Consider the following 15,594-nt stretch of genomic DNA (forward strand, 5'->3'; position numbering starts at 1 on the left):
CTTTCAACTAAAAATACACCGAGACTGATTTCTGGCACAATTAAATCAATGCCCACACACTGGCTTCCAGCTCTTAGTAACATTGTTCCACCGAATCTGCGCAGGACTAAGGCTCTCTTACAGGAGTATAAGAAAATCTTGGAGAACACAGCCCTATCAATACATTTAGATCTCCTAGACTTAAGTGTACGACGATTGAGATCAAGACATCCACCACTACAATTAACCCAACTACTACTACATTCTAATTGAATTCCTACCATACCAGCTTTGTTGATTCTGTTGTCTATTTCCATGTTTAATTTACCATCTTCACTAAAAATTGTTCCTAAGTAGCTGAAATGTTTTACTTGTTCCACAGGTTCTCTGTTCACAACACAGTTGACATTTTCAACGATTCTACCTATTTTCATTGTCTTTGTCTTTTTATTGCTGACCTTCATACCATATCTATTACAATAGTTATTCAATTTAGTCAGGGAATCTTGCAAAATTGTAGCAGATTTATTTAGAAGTATAACATCGTCTGCATAAAGCTTAGAGCTGACATTAACATCTCCAATTTTTATATCATGTTTAATACCACTTTCCTTCATAATGTGATCCATATAGAAAATGAACAACAGCGGGGATAATGTACATCCTTGTCTCACACCAGATTTAACATTAAGCCATCTTCCTGTACTTCCTTCAATTTTAACTGCTGACTTACAACTCAAGTCAAATAAAGACTAAGTATTGCTTGATATAATGCCCCATTAACACATAATTTTAGTGTTTTGAATAGCTTCTCTCTTCTCACCTTGCCATATGCCTTTTCCAGATCGACAATAAAACTTAAATACAGATCTTTGTTATATTCCCATGTTTTCTCAACTATATGTCGTAAAGTGAAGATCTGATCCTGCTTGTTCTTCACCTACTTAACATTTACATGGGACTGCAATGAGCTTCTTCCTTCCTGTCCCTCTATCCTTTTGTTTATAGGAAACCTAGTCACAGTAAAATATCCTCGAAACACTTAAACACAGAGCTAGGGCTATTTATTTGAATGACAAAAATGCCTTTATCACTGAATTCAGGGTAATAATACCAATAATATATTTTAAGTCAATAGCCAGAAAAAAATAGACAAAGCATCATATGCCTACTCTATCCCTCCTTCAACCAACACACAAGATCACAGCAAAACCATATTCATCCTTTATATCTGGCATATCTGCAAAATAGCTCAAGTTCTTTGTAATTATAAACTCCAGGCTACTTTTATGACACATATTCAGCTGGAAACCTTCATCCATTCTCCTAAAGATCAGTTTCATCTTCTTGCATATCCTGGAGTGTATAGAGCTATTTGTATCTGCAATCCAGCCCGACTTTGAACAGACTGGTAGATCTGCTAGATCTACCAGGATTAAAGGAAAAAAGACACAACTGTGCTGAATGGAAGTTGCTATAGGTACTGAGAAACTATTTTTGGTATCGGCATCAGTGATGAGTCCCCCAGCACAACTGTATTAACTTGCAAAAGATCTTGGAGACACAAGTGTAAAACCAGCATCATTATGAATGAAGATATATTCTGAATCAGGATCTCACTAGTCTACAAAATTATGATCAAATGGGAATCAACTTGTATGAAGTATCTTTGTATGGTTCATGCCTAGTGTTGATGGCATTTTTTTTTAATGTGGTTACCACCCACAAAAGGGTATTACTAAACCTAAAGGGTATTGCCCACCCACGGTACAAATGTACCGAGGGTGGGCAAGGATTTTTTCCCATTTTTCTAATTTTTTTATTTATTTTTACATTGTCTGGAAACCCTGCTCTAGAGACCAAACATGATACTTTTTCAGCCACTTCAGGCCTCCAATAAACAGGAAGGTGGTCTCACACTGGGCGATGAAATTCATCTCCCATCTAAAGACAGTCACAAACATTTATGCCCACAGCAGGATTTGACCATTAACTGTTGGTTGGAGAGTGGGTACACTAACCATGCAGCCAACCAGGCCAGTAATATGATGAAGCTCTGAGAAGTATCTCTATAAACTTTCCTGAATGTTATTATAATATACATAATCTCATTGTACTGGATGTTAGAGAATGTTCATTGGTTCTTGAGAACTCTGTGTTCGCATGCAATTAATAGAATACTAACAAATATATTTTATGTGTGAGAAGGAAACTAACCTCGGCGAACAACATTATTATCAAGTCAATTCATGTAATGAGAACTGCCATTTCATGTGCAGGTTAGCTTGTGCATGTTCCCATTAACAGCTTATCTTCTCCCTCTCAATTTTTTTTTAAATTCTTATATATATATATATATATTTTTATACAAAAATGCATCAATATATTAATTCATTACTTAATTAAAATAAAGATAAATATTAATAATTACAATATAAATAAATGCTAATGATAATATATTTAGTATATTTAAATGAAAAAGAATGTTTCTTCTAGATAATTTTGCAGCAGTTTCACAGGTATGCATGCATTGCATTAAGTGAGGTACACCTGTACCTCATTTCTGATTTATGCTAGGAAACACTAATAAAATTTTATCATCTGCTAAATATTTTATTCTCAAATTCATATATTTAGTTTTCAAATTACAAACAACTTAAATTCATATAAAAGTACCTGCAAGAAGCTAACAGTCATGAGGATGAGACTATAAGAACTAATTCCTCCTGTAAAAACTTCATTGAGGTCCCTCTGTAACAAGAATTGTTTCAGTACCAGAACTAGCTTTGGCAGAGAAGGAAATGTTCTACAGAATTCCTGTAAAAGTGGGGGGGAAAAGTATGTATTAGAAGGAAAGAAAAAGTCACTAAAATCAAATAAAATATATTATAATTTTTCCTTGACATGTTAGATATGTCTTATTATTGGCATGTAACGTCATATAAACTTAATGCTTCAATATGGTGATTAATCTCATCTGCATTCTGCTCTGTCTGTCAACGAAACATTTTCCCTTTCTATGGTGTACCTCTTTTGCGGGATGAAAAAGGTTCCTATAAGTTAAAGTTAAATCTTAGAATTCAATCTCAAGTCTTTCAGAGTATGAACCGTGCACGCGTATATACTGTCAACTGTAAATATTATGCATGGTATACAGACAAGATGATAATATATTACAGAACATTATCAAACATTACAATTTAACACTGTAACATTGCTTGATTACAATGTATTATGGAATAAGCACAGGTCTCACTTTTCATAAGGAAAGCATCATCATCATTATACAGAGCAGCAGCAGATTTTTCACACATAAGCAGATTGATGGAACCACAAAATTTACCATTATGATCCTTTCTTTTAGAGTTACACGGTGATCAGCATTAATTTTAAAAATTTATGGAATTTACAACTGTGTTAAAAAAACTTTTTTATTATCCCGACATTTCGATCTTCACATCAAAATCATCATTTGGAGCATACATCAATATACAAGACAAGCTGAGTTACATTATTAACTGTAAGCTAAAGAAACAATGATTTCATCACATGTTATTCTACTGGCATGACTCTAGGGGGGGGGGGGGGAATTACATCAAGCTAAATTCTATTTACGACAGGAATAAACATTCTTTCAGAAACAATGATGTCCTATTTTTAGTATTACAATTCTTATTTTTGCTTTTAAGATACTGGAATTTCTACAGTCCTGTTTATAGTTGTTCTTAGTGAGGAACGTTCCGTGGGTCGAATATATACCTTCCACATGTTTGGTATTTTTAGACCATCATTATTGTTCATATTGGAGTGGTTGATAATAATCTCACATGCTTCCTTAAATTTCCGTTCATACCATGTTTTAGTATGATGTAGACAGCTAGTGCTTTTCCAGTCAACTCTGTGTAACGAATTCAGGGCATGATCAGAAAGGCCAGCTTCACCATAATTATTATATTTAATGTGTCGTTTATGTTCTTTTTGTCTGATAGGAATTGTGCGTCCTGTTTCTCCTATATATGGTATGTTGCAAGTACAATAAATCCAGTATACTCTAGGGTGAGCTAGTGGAGGGAGTGGGTCTTTGGATGAGTTGAGTAAGCTTTTTAATTTTGCAGGAGGTTTAAAGGTGGCTTTGAGGTTGTATTTTCATAGTACTCTGCTTATTTTGTCTGATGTTTCCTTTAATGTAGGGAATGGTTATAGTTTTACTGTAGTCTGGTTTGTCTTTGTTTTTTATTGAGGTTTTGTAGAGAATTTTGTTAATAGTGTTTTGGCTGTATCAGTTTTTTTTTTTTTTGGAAAGTATTAAAGATAATTTTAAATTTGTCTTTTAGTGAATGTTCGTTGGAACAGATCGTCTGCGCCCTGTTTTTTAGCGTGTTGATGACACCTAGTTTTTGTGTTGGTAAGAGTTTATGTGTATATATTGTCCCATATGTGTCGGTTTCCAGTAAACAGCGAAGGAAAGATTGCCAGAGGTAAGATGTGTGACAAGTGTATCCAGAAACGGAAGTACGTTGTGTTTTTCAATTTCAATTGTGAATTATATGCATTTGTGTTGTTTGTTTAGGTGGCTAAGGAATGTGTCTAATGTCAGGTGGCCAAGGGACCAGATCGTGAAAACATCGTCAACGTATCTAAGCCAGCCTTTGGGTTTTAAAGGGGAGGAACCTAAGGCAAGTTGCTCAAAATGTTCCATGGCAAGCCCATGGCTGTACCTTCTTTTTGTAAGTAGAAGGCGTTTTGCCCTACAAAATAACCCAACACCATAATACATGTGCAAAGATCGCTGTGATATCTGGAGGGGGAATTTGTTCTGTTGGCGAAGGATTGTGTCATTGATTGGGACATTCATGAAGAGGGCAGAGATGTCAAAACTGACTAATAAATCATCTTTTTCTAATGTAATGTCTTTGATGGTGTTTATGAAGCATTGTGTGTTTTTGATATAGGAGAGGGAATGACCTACCAACTCCTTGAGTGTTGACCGCTAATTTTTTGGCTAAGTGATACGTCGGGCTATCAATTCCTTCAACTATAGGTCTTAACGGTGTTTTCTTTGTGATCGCTTAGCCAAAAAATTAGCGGCAACACTCAAGGAGTTGGTAGGTCATTCCCTCTCCTATTCATATAATCAAAATTTGTAAGATCCGAAGTTCAATGAAATATCATTTCAAATAAAAATTACAGAGCCAGTAATTTCAGCTTCACTGCATCTAACCTATTCTGTGTGATATGTTAGATCCTTATCAAATTACTGACATTTACCCTCAAGAGATGTACAGGATATGATAGTACTACATGAAAAATTTACATCATTACTAACTTCCTATCTACAATTTTCCTCCAAATCAATCTATTATCTGTCAAGCTCCAACATTATCATATCTTTGTCTATGTTCTAAGGCACTTTTTACTGTATCAATCTACCTATATATTGGTCTTCCTCTGGGTCTTTTTCCTGCCAACGTGGCAGGCAGAGAACACTTGTTTTGCTAATCTTTCCTTACCCCATTCTATTTAAGTGACCATACCACCTGAGATTAGCTCTGCTAACCCATTCCTGGATGCTAACAATGTTAAGTTCTTTCCTAATACCCTCTTTTTAATATGATATTGCCATTGATGTCATTCTGTTCACGCCCCTAATCTTTCTCAGGACTCATATCTGCAGATCCGTAAGTTAAAACTAATTTCTCTCTTATTCCATATAAATTTATTCAGTTGACTTCTTACCATACAAGTCAGGTGTCAGCTTAGGTTGCAAATACATCAGTTGCACGTTCAATACTGGACCTGATCATTTTATAATATTTTATTAATATTATGACTAATTTTGACCATGTGTAACTAATAATGTTGAAGTTAATATGATTATTATAACAAATGTCCTAGAGTCAAAGATCTGTTGAGAAGTTTATATAATTACAAATGATTATTAATAACAAAAAATCAACAGAGTGCAGCAACCTATTGTGAAAGGTCTACATATTTCATATCGAATCTTGAGCTCATTCAAAACATATTCAGGCAATGCAATGCGCTCATCCACCACTCCCAACATAAACTCTTTTATTCAACAGCCCATTGTGCAACTTCCTGTGACATCTAGGAAGGTCCATCAAGGGTCTTCTTGATCCTTTCCCCCAAACATATGCATTTCGATGTTTATAAGCCTATGAGACATGATGAAAACATTGATATGTCTTATCAGTGATATAAGACCATTGACAGCATTTCTTGAATCATTTTTATGAATAAAGAAAAAAAAAAGAATAGAACTCTCAGGTGTGTATACATATTAACTAAATCAGTGAATTTTCTGAATTCTGACTGGCTCTGAAACATTGATGGAAGATGGGAACTGGTAGTGTCATAATGCGGCAGAAACACAAAAAACAATTGATAAAAATTTAGGTTGTTTTTAATATCTAAAGCCAAGGAAATTATATATTTTGAAAAAAAAAGATAAAAATCAGTAATACTTCAACTTTCCATATTTTAATATCCACTATTAATGATTCAAATTTTGTATATTCCATCATCACTGGATATAAAATGCTAATTAATCTGATATTTGCTGTGCATCTATTTTAGGTAACCATGTTTTGTTAGTTGGTTATTTAGTAATATGCCTGAGAAGTGCAACATATTCTATCCTCTTACTGGTTATATTCGATGACAATAAAACTAATGTTTTAGTCATCGATTAAAAATTTTCACTCATTACAGACGTTTTTTTTTTTTTTAAGATCTGTTACTGGATATACAAAATTAGATATTATTCATTTTAGTTATTTTTGTAGGTTTTCATCAATTAATGACAACCCACTCTCAGAACCATTATCTGCAAATAATTCAACAGATTCCTTTACTCTTGAAGTTTAGAGTCAACACTTAAACAATGCAATAACCATAGAAACCCAGGTGAAGTGGCATCAATATAGAACTTTTCAAATGTTCTGGAGATGACTTCAGATACAAGCTACTAGAATTAATGAATAAGATCCTATATGGCTAATTTCTATCAGAAAACTGGAAAAATGCTATTATAGGCCCCCATCTTCAAAAAGGAAATATTAATGAATGTCAAAACTATAGAGGCATTAGCCTTTTAAACACTGGATATAAAATATATTCTATATTTTATATCCAGTGTTTAATATATTCTATAAAATATAATAAAATTTAGTCTTATAAAGACTAAATTAACCAAATATTATGAAAATATTTTTGGAGAGGAACAAAACAGTTTCTGTAAAGGCAGATCCTGCACTCATGCCTTTTTCACTCTCAAGCCCCTGATAAAAAAAAAAATAAAAGAAAATAATTTAGAGATCCATATATTATTCATCGATTATAAAAGGCTTTTGATAAAGTCAATCGTGATAAGCTACTGGAAATTTTAAGAGATGGCAACATTACTAACCAGTTAATTAATGCAATCTTCAATGTACATAACATAGCCAAATTAAAATAATGATAGCTACACAAAAATCGGAATCACAGAACATAAATGAAGGTGTCCAACAAGGATGTAGTCTATCACCACTCCTCTTTAATATATATACATGGGTGGTCAGAAAAGTTCTCGGCCTCAACCATAAATAGCAACACTATCATCGAAATTTTTTATTTCTAAGTTGGTACACCTGTCATAAGCATTCATGTAAAATTGCAAGTTATTCTATCAAGTATTTTTTTTCTACAGCTGTCAAAAGCCAAAGTGTTGTCTGTATCCCTTGAAATGGATTAAATTGAGTATCATACAGTTATGAAATTCTTGTAAAAGAAGGTTTAATGCCAAAAGAAATCCATTTGAAGTTCATAAACGTTTATGGGCACTCTTCTCCTTCGTTTTCGACAAATAATAAACGGGCAGCCAAGTTTAAACGTGGCCGTACCAGCCTTGAAGATGATCCATGTGAAAGATGTCTAAAAAGTGTAACAACATCTGAAATCATTGATCAAGTGCATGATATGGTATTGGATGACAGCAAGTCAAAGTGTGTGAAATTGCGGCTATAGGCATTTCAAAAGAATGTGTAGAATATTATTTAAATTAAGGGGATATTAATACCCACATTATTTCAAAGCCGAATAAGGAACTCGAAGATAGAAATCTAATCTAAGAGTTTCATATCGAATATAGAAACTATATATATGTATATATATATATATATATATATATATATATATATATATAAAGTTCGGCGAGTCCAAGCGTAAGCCAACACCTGGTAGTGCAATGCCAGGGCAACTTGTTGCAAAGGTGGAGCAAGTTCCGATCACTGTTCTTAGTATTTACCCATAATGTAAAACAACAGCTCCTAGGAGATGTATTAGTGTTCTACATTATGAGAGAAGGTCACTAACCAGACCGGTTTCGACATTTTTTGAGGTCTCATCAGTGAGTATGTAGACCTGAATAATACTAAGAAGGTAGCAAACAGAACTTACATATACTCTGCTATACGAATTGCCAAGAAGGTGTACCAATAAATTATTTAAAATAAAGAGCCAAGAGGCTTCAATTCGGCGACGTAAAAATTATTTAAATTAAGGGGATATTAAATCCCACATTATTTCAAAACCGAATAAGAAACTCAAAGATAGAAATCTAATCTAAGAGTTTCATGCCAAATATAGAAACTATATAAAGTTCGGCGAGTCCAAGTGTAATGCCAGTGCAATGCCAGGGCAACTCGTTGCAAAGGTGGAGCAAGCTCCGATCACTGTTCTTAGTATTGACCCATAATGTAAAACAACAGCTCCTAGGAGATGTATTACCGTTCTACATTACTGTGTAGGATATATTTTGCATGAAGAATTGCAAATGAAAAAGCTTTGGCACGATGGGTGATGCATAGATCAAAAATGCACTCGCACGAAAATCTCTGAACAGTGTTTGGAGCGTTTAAACAAGAAAAAAAATGATTTTATGTGTCGATTTATTACTAAGGATGACACTTGAATTCACCAGTACACACCAGAATCCAAACGGCAGTCAAAATAGTGGATAGAAGCCGGTTGTTCAGCATCAAAGAAGACAAGGTCATGGCATTGGTGTTTTGGGATGCTAAAGGCATTTTGTTTATTAATTATCTTGAAAAGGGTAAAACAATAACTGGGGAATATTATTCCAATCTTCTAACCAGACTAGATGAAAAATTCATGAGAAAAGACACGGTTTGCAGAAGAAAAAATCATCTTTCATCAGGTCAATGCACCTGCCTACAAAGGTGTTCTGGCAATGGGAAAATTAAAGGATCTGCACTATGAACTGTTGGAACATCCACCCTATTCCCTGATTTGGCTCCCTCTGACTTCTATCTCTTCCCAAAAATAAAACTCTTCCTCACTGGTCAGCGTTTTTCTTCAAATCAAGAGGTGATTGCAGCTGTAGAGGGGTATTTTGCAGATCTTACTGAGAACCACTATAGGGACGGGATAATGGTGCTGGAGCATCGCTGAAATAAATGTATTAGTCTTAAGGGAGAATTATGTTGAAAAATAAAAATAATTTTGTAATTAGAAATTCATTTTTTTCATTGTTAGGCCAAGAAATTTTCAGACCACCCTCATATATTAATAATATTATAAGTGAATGGAGAGAAACAATCAGTATTGCATTCACATAAATGATTACACGAACATTGACAAAATTTTATTTGTCGACGATCAGATTCTAATTGAAGATAATGAAGATTCACTACAATTATCAGCCTTTTCATTAAACGAAATAGCAAAACATTAGAATATGGAAATCTCCACTTCCAAAACCAAAGTCATGGCATTTAAAGGCAAGACCCAATTAGAAGCAAAGTTTGCATCAATGATGATATTATAGAACAGGTTAATACAATCAAATATCTAGGCTACTACTTATCTTATGAAAGAGAGAAGGACATGCAACATAAAATAACCAATTATACAAGAATAACAAAAACTATTAATTATATATTCAATCCAAATTTTCAAGAATTTACCTATTCTTGAAAATTAATAATTTCAAGTTATTTCCCAATGTATTTATTTTAAAATGATTCCAGCAACAATGTCATCTTCACTCTCCTGATCTTCCACAACTTTCATATCTGTTCTTTCACAGAACATTTCAAATCCAGCTCTCTTACCCGCATTTTAAAAGTGATTTCGAATTGTTTCAGACTGGTGTTTTGGATAATCTCTCTCTTTCTCTGCACCCTCCCCCATTCTTCTTCTATACATACTTATTTTAGCTACTTCCCCATCCTACAGACTTACCTATTTCTATATTTAAATTGCTATTCTCTCTCTCTCTCACTAAAAATTATCTAAACAGCTAACACATGTAACCTGCTTTACAGGTTCACCACTGACAATGCAGCTTCCCCCCCCCCCCCAACACATTTCACACATCTTGGAGTATAGAACCTAATCTTAATATATCTATTCCATTATCAAGTATTACTTTCCTTAATATCTTGGTCAACAGAGATTATAAATAATAGTAGAGAGGTATTCAAATCCTGCTTTATACCTAAAATTTTGTTTCAAATAAACAATTTTTGTAAGTTATTTGTTCTACTACTATTACTGCTATTATTACGGGTAACTCCAGGGAGTCATTAGATTCATCGAGGGAGGCCCCAAATCATATTCATCACAACTATTCGACATTCATACAGTATCTATCATACCTCGCCTTAAACTCATTCACTGTCACAGCATCCACCACAGACTCAGGGAGCACATTCCACTCATCAACGACTCTTAAAAGTAAAGAACCCAGCTCTAACACCTTTACTAACCACACTTTTCCCCAGTTTCCATGGATGTCCCCTAGTCCTCCCACAACAGCCCTGTTCTCAAAAATATCTTCTGAATTAATTTTATAGAAACCCTTTAGTAATTTGAATGTCTCAATCATATCTCCCCTCCTCCGCCTATTAATCAATTTTTGCAACCCACAAATCCTCAACCTGTTCTCATAAGGTTCATTCCACAGACCTGCTATCATCTTGGTCACTCGCTTCTGGATCCTCTCCACCTCCACCCCATCAAGAAGAAACCTAGGTGACCAAATCTGGGCACAGTAGTCGAGATGGGGTCTTATCAAGGCTCGATACAGAGGAACAATAACCTGCTTGTCAATGTATTGTTCAGCAACCAAGTGATTTGATGAGCTGATCTGGCCACTTTTGCAATGTGTCCCCTAAATTTCAATTCCTTATCCACCAAAACTCCTAAATCTCGTGCTTCATCAATTTCCTGGAGCACAGTTCCACCAATGCAGTAAACTGCCGCCAATCTTTTCACCCCAAAATGCATAACCTTACATTTTGCTACATTAAATTGACATCCATTCTCCTTAGCCCAGACCTCCAATCTATCCAAATCATCCTGCAAAATTTTGACGTCATCTGCATTCACTATTGCCCTACTCAACTTCGCATCACCCACAAACAAATGAACTGTTCCTCTCAGATCCTTTCCTATATCATTAATGAACAAATTAAACAGCAGTGGTCCAAGAACAGATCCTTGTGGCACACCACTAGTCACAGGCCGTCTTGTGGACTCTACTCCTAAGTAAACCACTCTCTGATATCTCTCCGTCAACCACCCTCCTATCCATCTCACCAACCCTATGTCCATCGCCATATGCTGCAATTTACTGATTAGAATTCCATGTGGTATTCTGTCAAAAGCCTAAGCAAGGTCCAGTAGAATCACTGTAAACCCATTACCCTTATCCAGTTCAGCCGTCACTGTGTTATAATACGTGAGCAAGTTACTGAGGCATGACCTGCCCTTCATAAAACCATGCTGTACACGATACAGTATCCCATTTTCTTCTATCCAATCTTGTATTTTCCTCTTGACTATTTTCTCTAAGATCTTGATAATGATTCCTGTTATGCTGATTGGCCGGTAATTTTCAACAGCAGCCTTGGAACCACCTTTGTGCAGCGGAACTATTTTCCCCCCTTTCCACCCCCTTGAGACTGACCCAGACCCAATGGTGAAAATTAAACAAAATGGTCAAGGGCACTCACAATTCTTTAGCCACTTCACGTACGACACGAGCTGGTATACCATCCAATCCCACAGATGTATTGACATTGAGGTTCTGTAATAGACTAGCTTACCTCTACTTCATTCATCACAATTCCAATATAAGCTGTTGGTTCTTCCATTCCTGCAAAGTCACCACCTGGATGATATACTCTTGCAAAGTGCTCGCTCAGTAATTCCACAATATCGACTGATTCGGTTACCTCCCTACCCTCAGCATTTTTTAAGATCATTCTACCATGAGCATTTTTCCTTTTACTTGCAACATATTGAAAAAACTGTTTGGGATTCTCTTTAGCCTACATGGCCAATTTTCTTTTGTAATCCGCTTTTGCTTTTCTTACCACCCTTGTTACCATCCTGGCCTGAGCTTTATACTGTTCCTGCGCCTGATGGTCCATTTCTCCTTAAATTCCCTCCACAATTGTTTCTTTTTTTGCAGCTCAAGCTTAATAGTGTTATTCATCCATTTAACCCCTACTTGATTTATTATTCGGACTCTTGGTATACAGTCAACCATTGCCTCCTGCAAACAGTTCTTTCTTAACCACCTTCCATGTACTATCAACATCCACCCCTTGTAGTTTTACATGCCATGGCACTGAGCCAAGCACACACCTAAGCTTGTCATACTTACCAGCCCGGTAATTCCATACCCTGTCTTAATTGTAAATTCCACTCCTTTAGCCACCTCCCAAGTCATGACCTTATGGTCACTCTCACCAATTGGTGGCAACATGGTCATGTTCGTTACAGCCACATTCTCAGTTGCAATTACTAGGTCCAGCACTCTCTGTCCCCTGGTATTTTCCACTACATGTTTCCCCTTAATAACCGCATAAAATCCATTTCCTTCCTCCCATGTGCCCTCTCCTCTTTCCAGTCAATGTTACCATAATTGAAATCGCCCATAATAATTACCCTCCTTCCACTCATTTCTTCTATTTGCCTATGCATACTATCCCCACCATCTATTCCATCACCTGGTCTATAGTAGCACCCAATTGTATATTTTGTTCTGCTAGATTCTATCTCACACCAAACAGCCTCAAATGTGCTCTTTTCTCTATCCTGCAGTTCAACTTCTATACTCCTTGGCTGCAACTCATCAGCTATCATCAATAACACTCCTCCCCCCTTTATATTCACCCTGTCACTCCTGAACACACTATACCCGTCGCATTCAATTCCACTAGCTTTATCATCTTCTGTCAGCCATGTTTCACTAATACCAACAACCTGTGGCCTGGAAGTGCCAACCAAGGCCAAAAACTCTTCCTTCTTGTTCCTAATACTCCTGGCATTAGTGTACATGAATTGCAGAAGCTCATTTGTCCCATCCCTACTTTGATGCCTTATACTAACTATCCCATTCTGATTTGTTGTCCTTCATACTCGCTCGGGCATAATATACTCATTCATACACTCAACTGCCTCCCTAAAGTCTGCATATCTACTCCCCCCCCCGCCTCTTAATAAATCTAGTTTCCCTGAGTCTGTACATCCACTTGCACATCATTCATCAACACTTTTTCAAGCCTCCGTACACCAACTCCATTCAAATGTAACCCATTCATCTTATATAAGTCCTTTTGCCCATCGAACTCATTCCACAAATTCCACACCACTCGCCATGCATAACCCATGCATAAAGTCATTGGCAATTATGGCCCTCCTTTTAAACACTTCGCTGTCATACCACGGTAAGATACTCACCATCCTAACTCTCTCACTCTTCTCTTTTGCTACCTATTCTATTTTAAATATTTTTTATAATGTGTATTTATCTATATACTTAGCTTAAGAATCTGAAAAATGGAGAAATCTAGGTATCATTCTGTGCAAAAGTGCAATTTATACCAGAGATTAGTTTTAGATTTAGTTTTTCCCACAGTATCTTACCATTTTTTTTTTAAATTTTAATTATTTTTTGAGATCAATAAGCTTAAAGAGGGATCCTTGTTATATATTCCCATCATTTTTTTGCTATCAGTCTTATGGTAAAAGTTTAGGCTCAGAAATCCCACCCTGCCTAAACCCAGATTGTTCCCATTTTTCAGCCTTTTTTCCCTTTGCTTATATTTTTCCTGAATTAGACAGAGAAACAATTCTGTAATTCTCACATTCAATTGTATTTCATTTTGCATAAAATGGTATTGAATTTTATAATAATTATATGGGATTAAACCTTTTCAATTGCACAGTGTAGAATGGGAAAAAATTACACAAACATTTATTATATCTTTACTATATGGCCAAATCTTAAAGCTGCTCTATCATCATTCCTAACGAAAATCAAAATCTTACACCCCTGTATCAAATTCACTATGGAAAAGGATGGAAAATTAGCTTTTCTGGACAAGGATTGGAGCACACATCATCTGCACCAACTATTATGATTTAAAACTAGGAATTGACAAAAGAATTATGCAGCAGAATGGCTACATCCTAAATGAGCTCCAGTGTCACTGAACTAATTTCTTTGGTGCCTACTTTACACTCATGTTCACAGAAACAGCAACCTGCTATAATCATGTTTTTTTGGTAATTAAATTTGAATGCCTATTTGAAAAAGGATAACAACAATAATTGTCACAAATCATGAAGAAGGTAATATAACATTTGTATTTTTTTATTAATACTTGCACTCTTTTAGTACAAGATGTGACATAATTAGGCAATAACAACAAACTTGACAAATACTTCAAAATTGAGTGGACAGTGATATTTTTCTTGAAGAAAAAAATACCAGTATCAAAATTTAGTTCAACTACAATTTTATCAACATTCGAAGCTAAAAATTCACTTTTTGCTGTTTAGTATTAGTGGGGCTTTTTATCTCTTGCCTTTATCACTGCTTGGCATTGGTGGCATTAACAAAATCAATTTCCTGATGATGCAACTGCCAATTCATGGTTCCATACTCTTATAATGGCATCTTGGAGTTCCTGCAGTGTTTTCGACTTCTTCTGGTGTACTTCAGTCTATTTGGTATCACAAATTCTCAATGGGGTTGAGATCTGGACTGTTTCCTGGCCACAGTAGTCACTGAATCAAGTGTTCATCGAGCCACTTATTAACCTACAACAAAAAACAACAAAAAAATAGTACTAAACTCAATTTGCATGGTACATTTTAGAGTTATAATAGCATTAGTTTTTCCTTTTTGCCCTATGACAAGGGGCAGAGTCATCTTGAAAGATGCAATTCATCGTTATGATAAAGTGGTCTCTGATAGTAGGCAGCATTCTGCTAAAATTTTCTGGTACACTTGTGCATTCACTGGACCTTTTGTGAAATGCAAGTGACCAACACCATGACAGGACATGCAGCCCCAGATCATCTGACTGGCTGAGAATATGACTGTTGACACCAGATAGTCAGGGTTGAATTTTTCTCCTGGTCTTCGAACTGTCTGCTGTCAGCACCCTGCAGGTTAAATTTTTCTTGTCAGAAAAAAAATACTCTTTTCCACTGATCAGAGATCCATTTGGCAAGCTCTTTGCACCAATTTAAACGAGCCAATTTCATTTTTTTGGTTAACAAAGGATTCTT

The 15,594-nt window shown here is 35.5% G+C and overlaps 1 protein-coding gene across 1 annotated transcript in view; it reads right to left on the minus strand.

Moving 5' to 3' along the window:
- The window catches only part of LOC150103529 (terminal nucleotidyltransferase 4B-like), a 161,902-nt gene that overhangs the window by 67,888 nt on the left and 78,420 nt on the right, over positions 1–15,594 (minus strand). The window contains exon 6 of the mRNA XM_090397691.1: positions 2,656–2,796. Within this exon, the coding sequence (XP_090253817.1) occupies positions 2,656–2,796 (141 nt within the window). The remainder of the gene's footprint in view (positions 1–2,655; positions 2,797–15,594) is intronic.

This window comes from Typopeltis vanoorti, chromosome 9 (genome assembly GCF_054136105.1).
Source record: "Typopeltis vanoorti isolate ZY-2024b chromosome 9, IOZ_Tvanoo_1.0, whole genome shotgun sequence".
In the NCBI taxonomy this organism is placed as follows: Eukaryota; Metazoa; Arthropoda; class Arachnida; order Uropygi; family Thelyphonidae; genus Typopeltis; species Typopeltis vanoorti.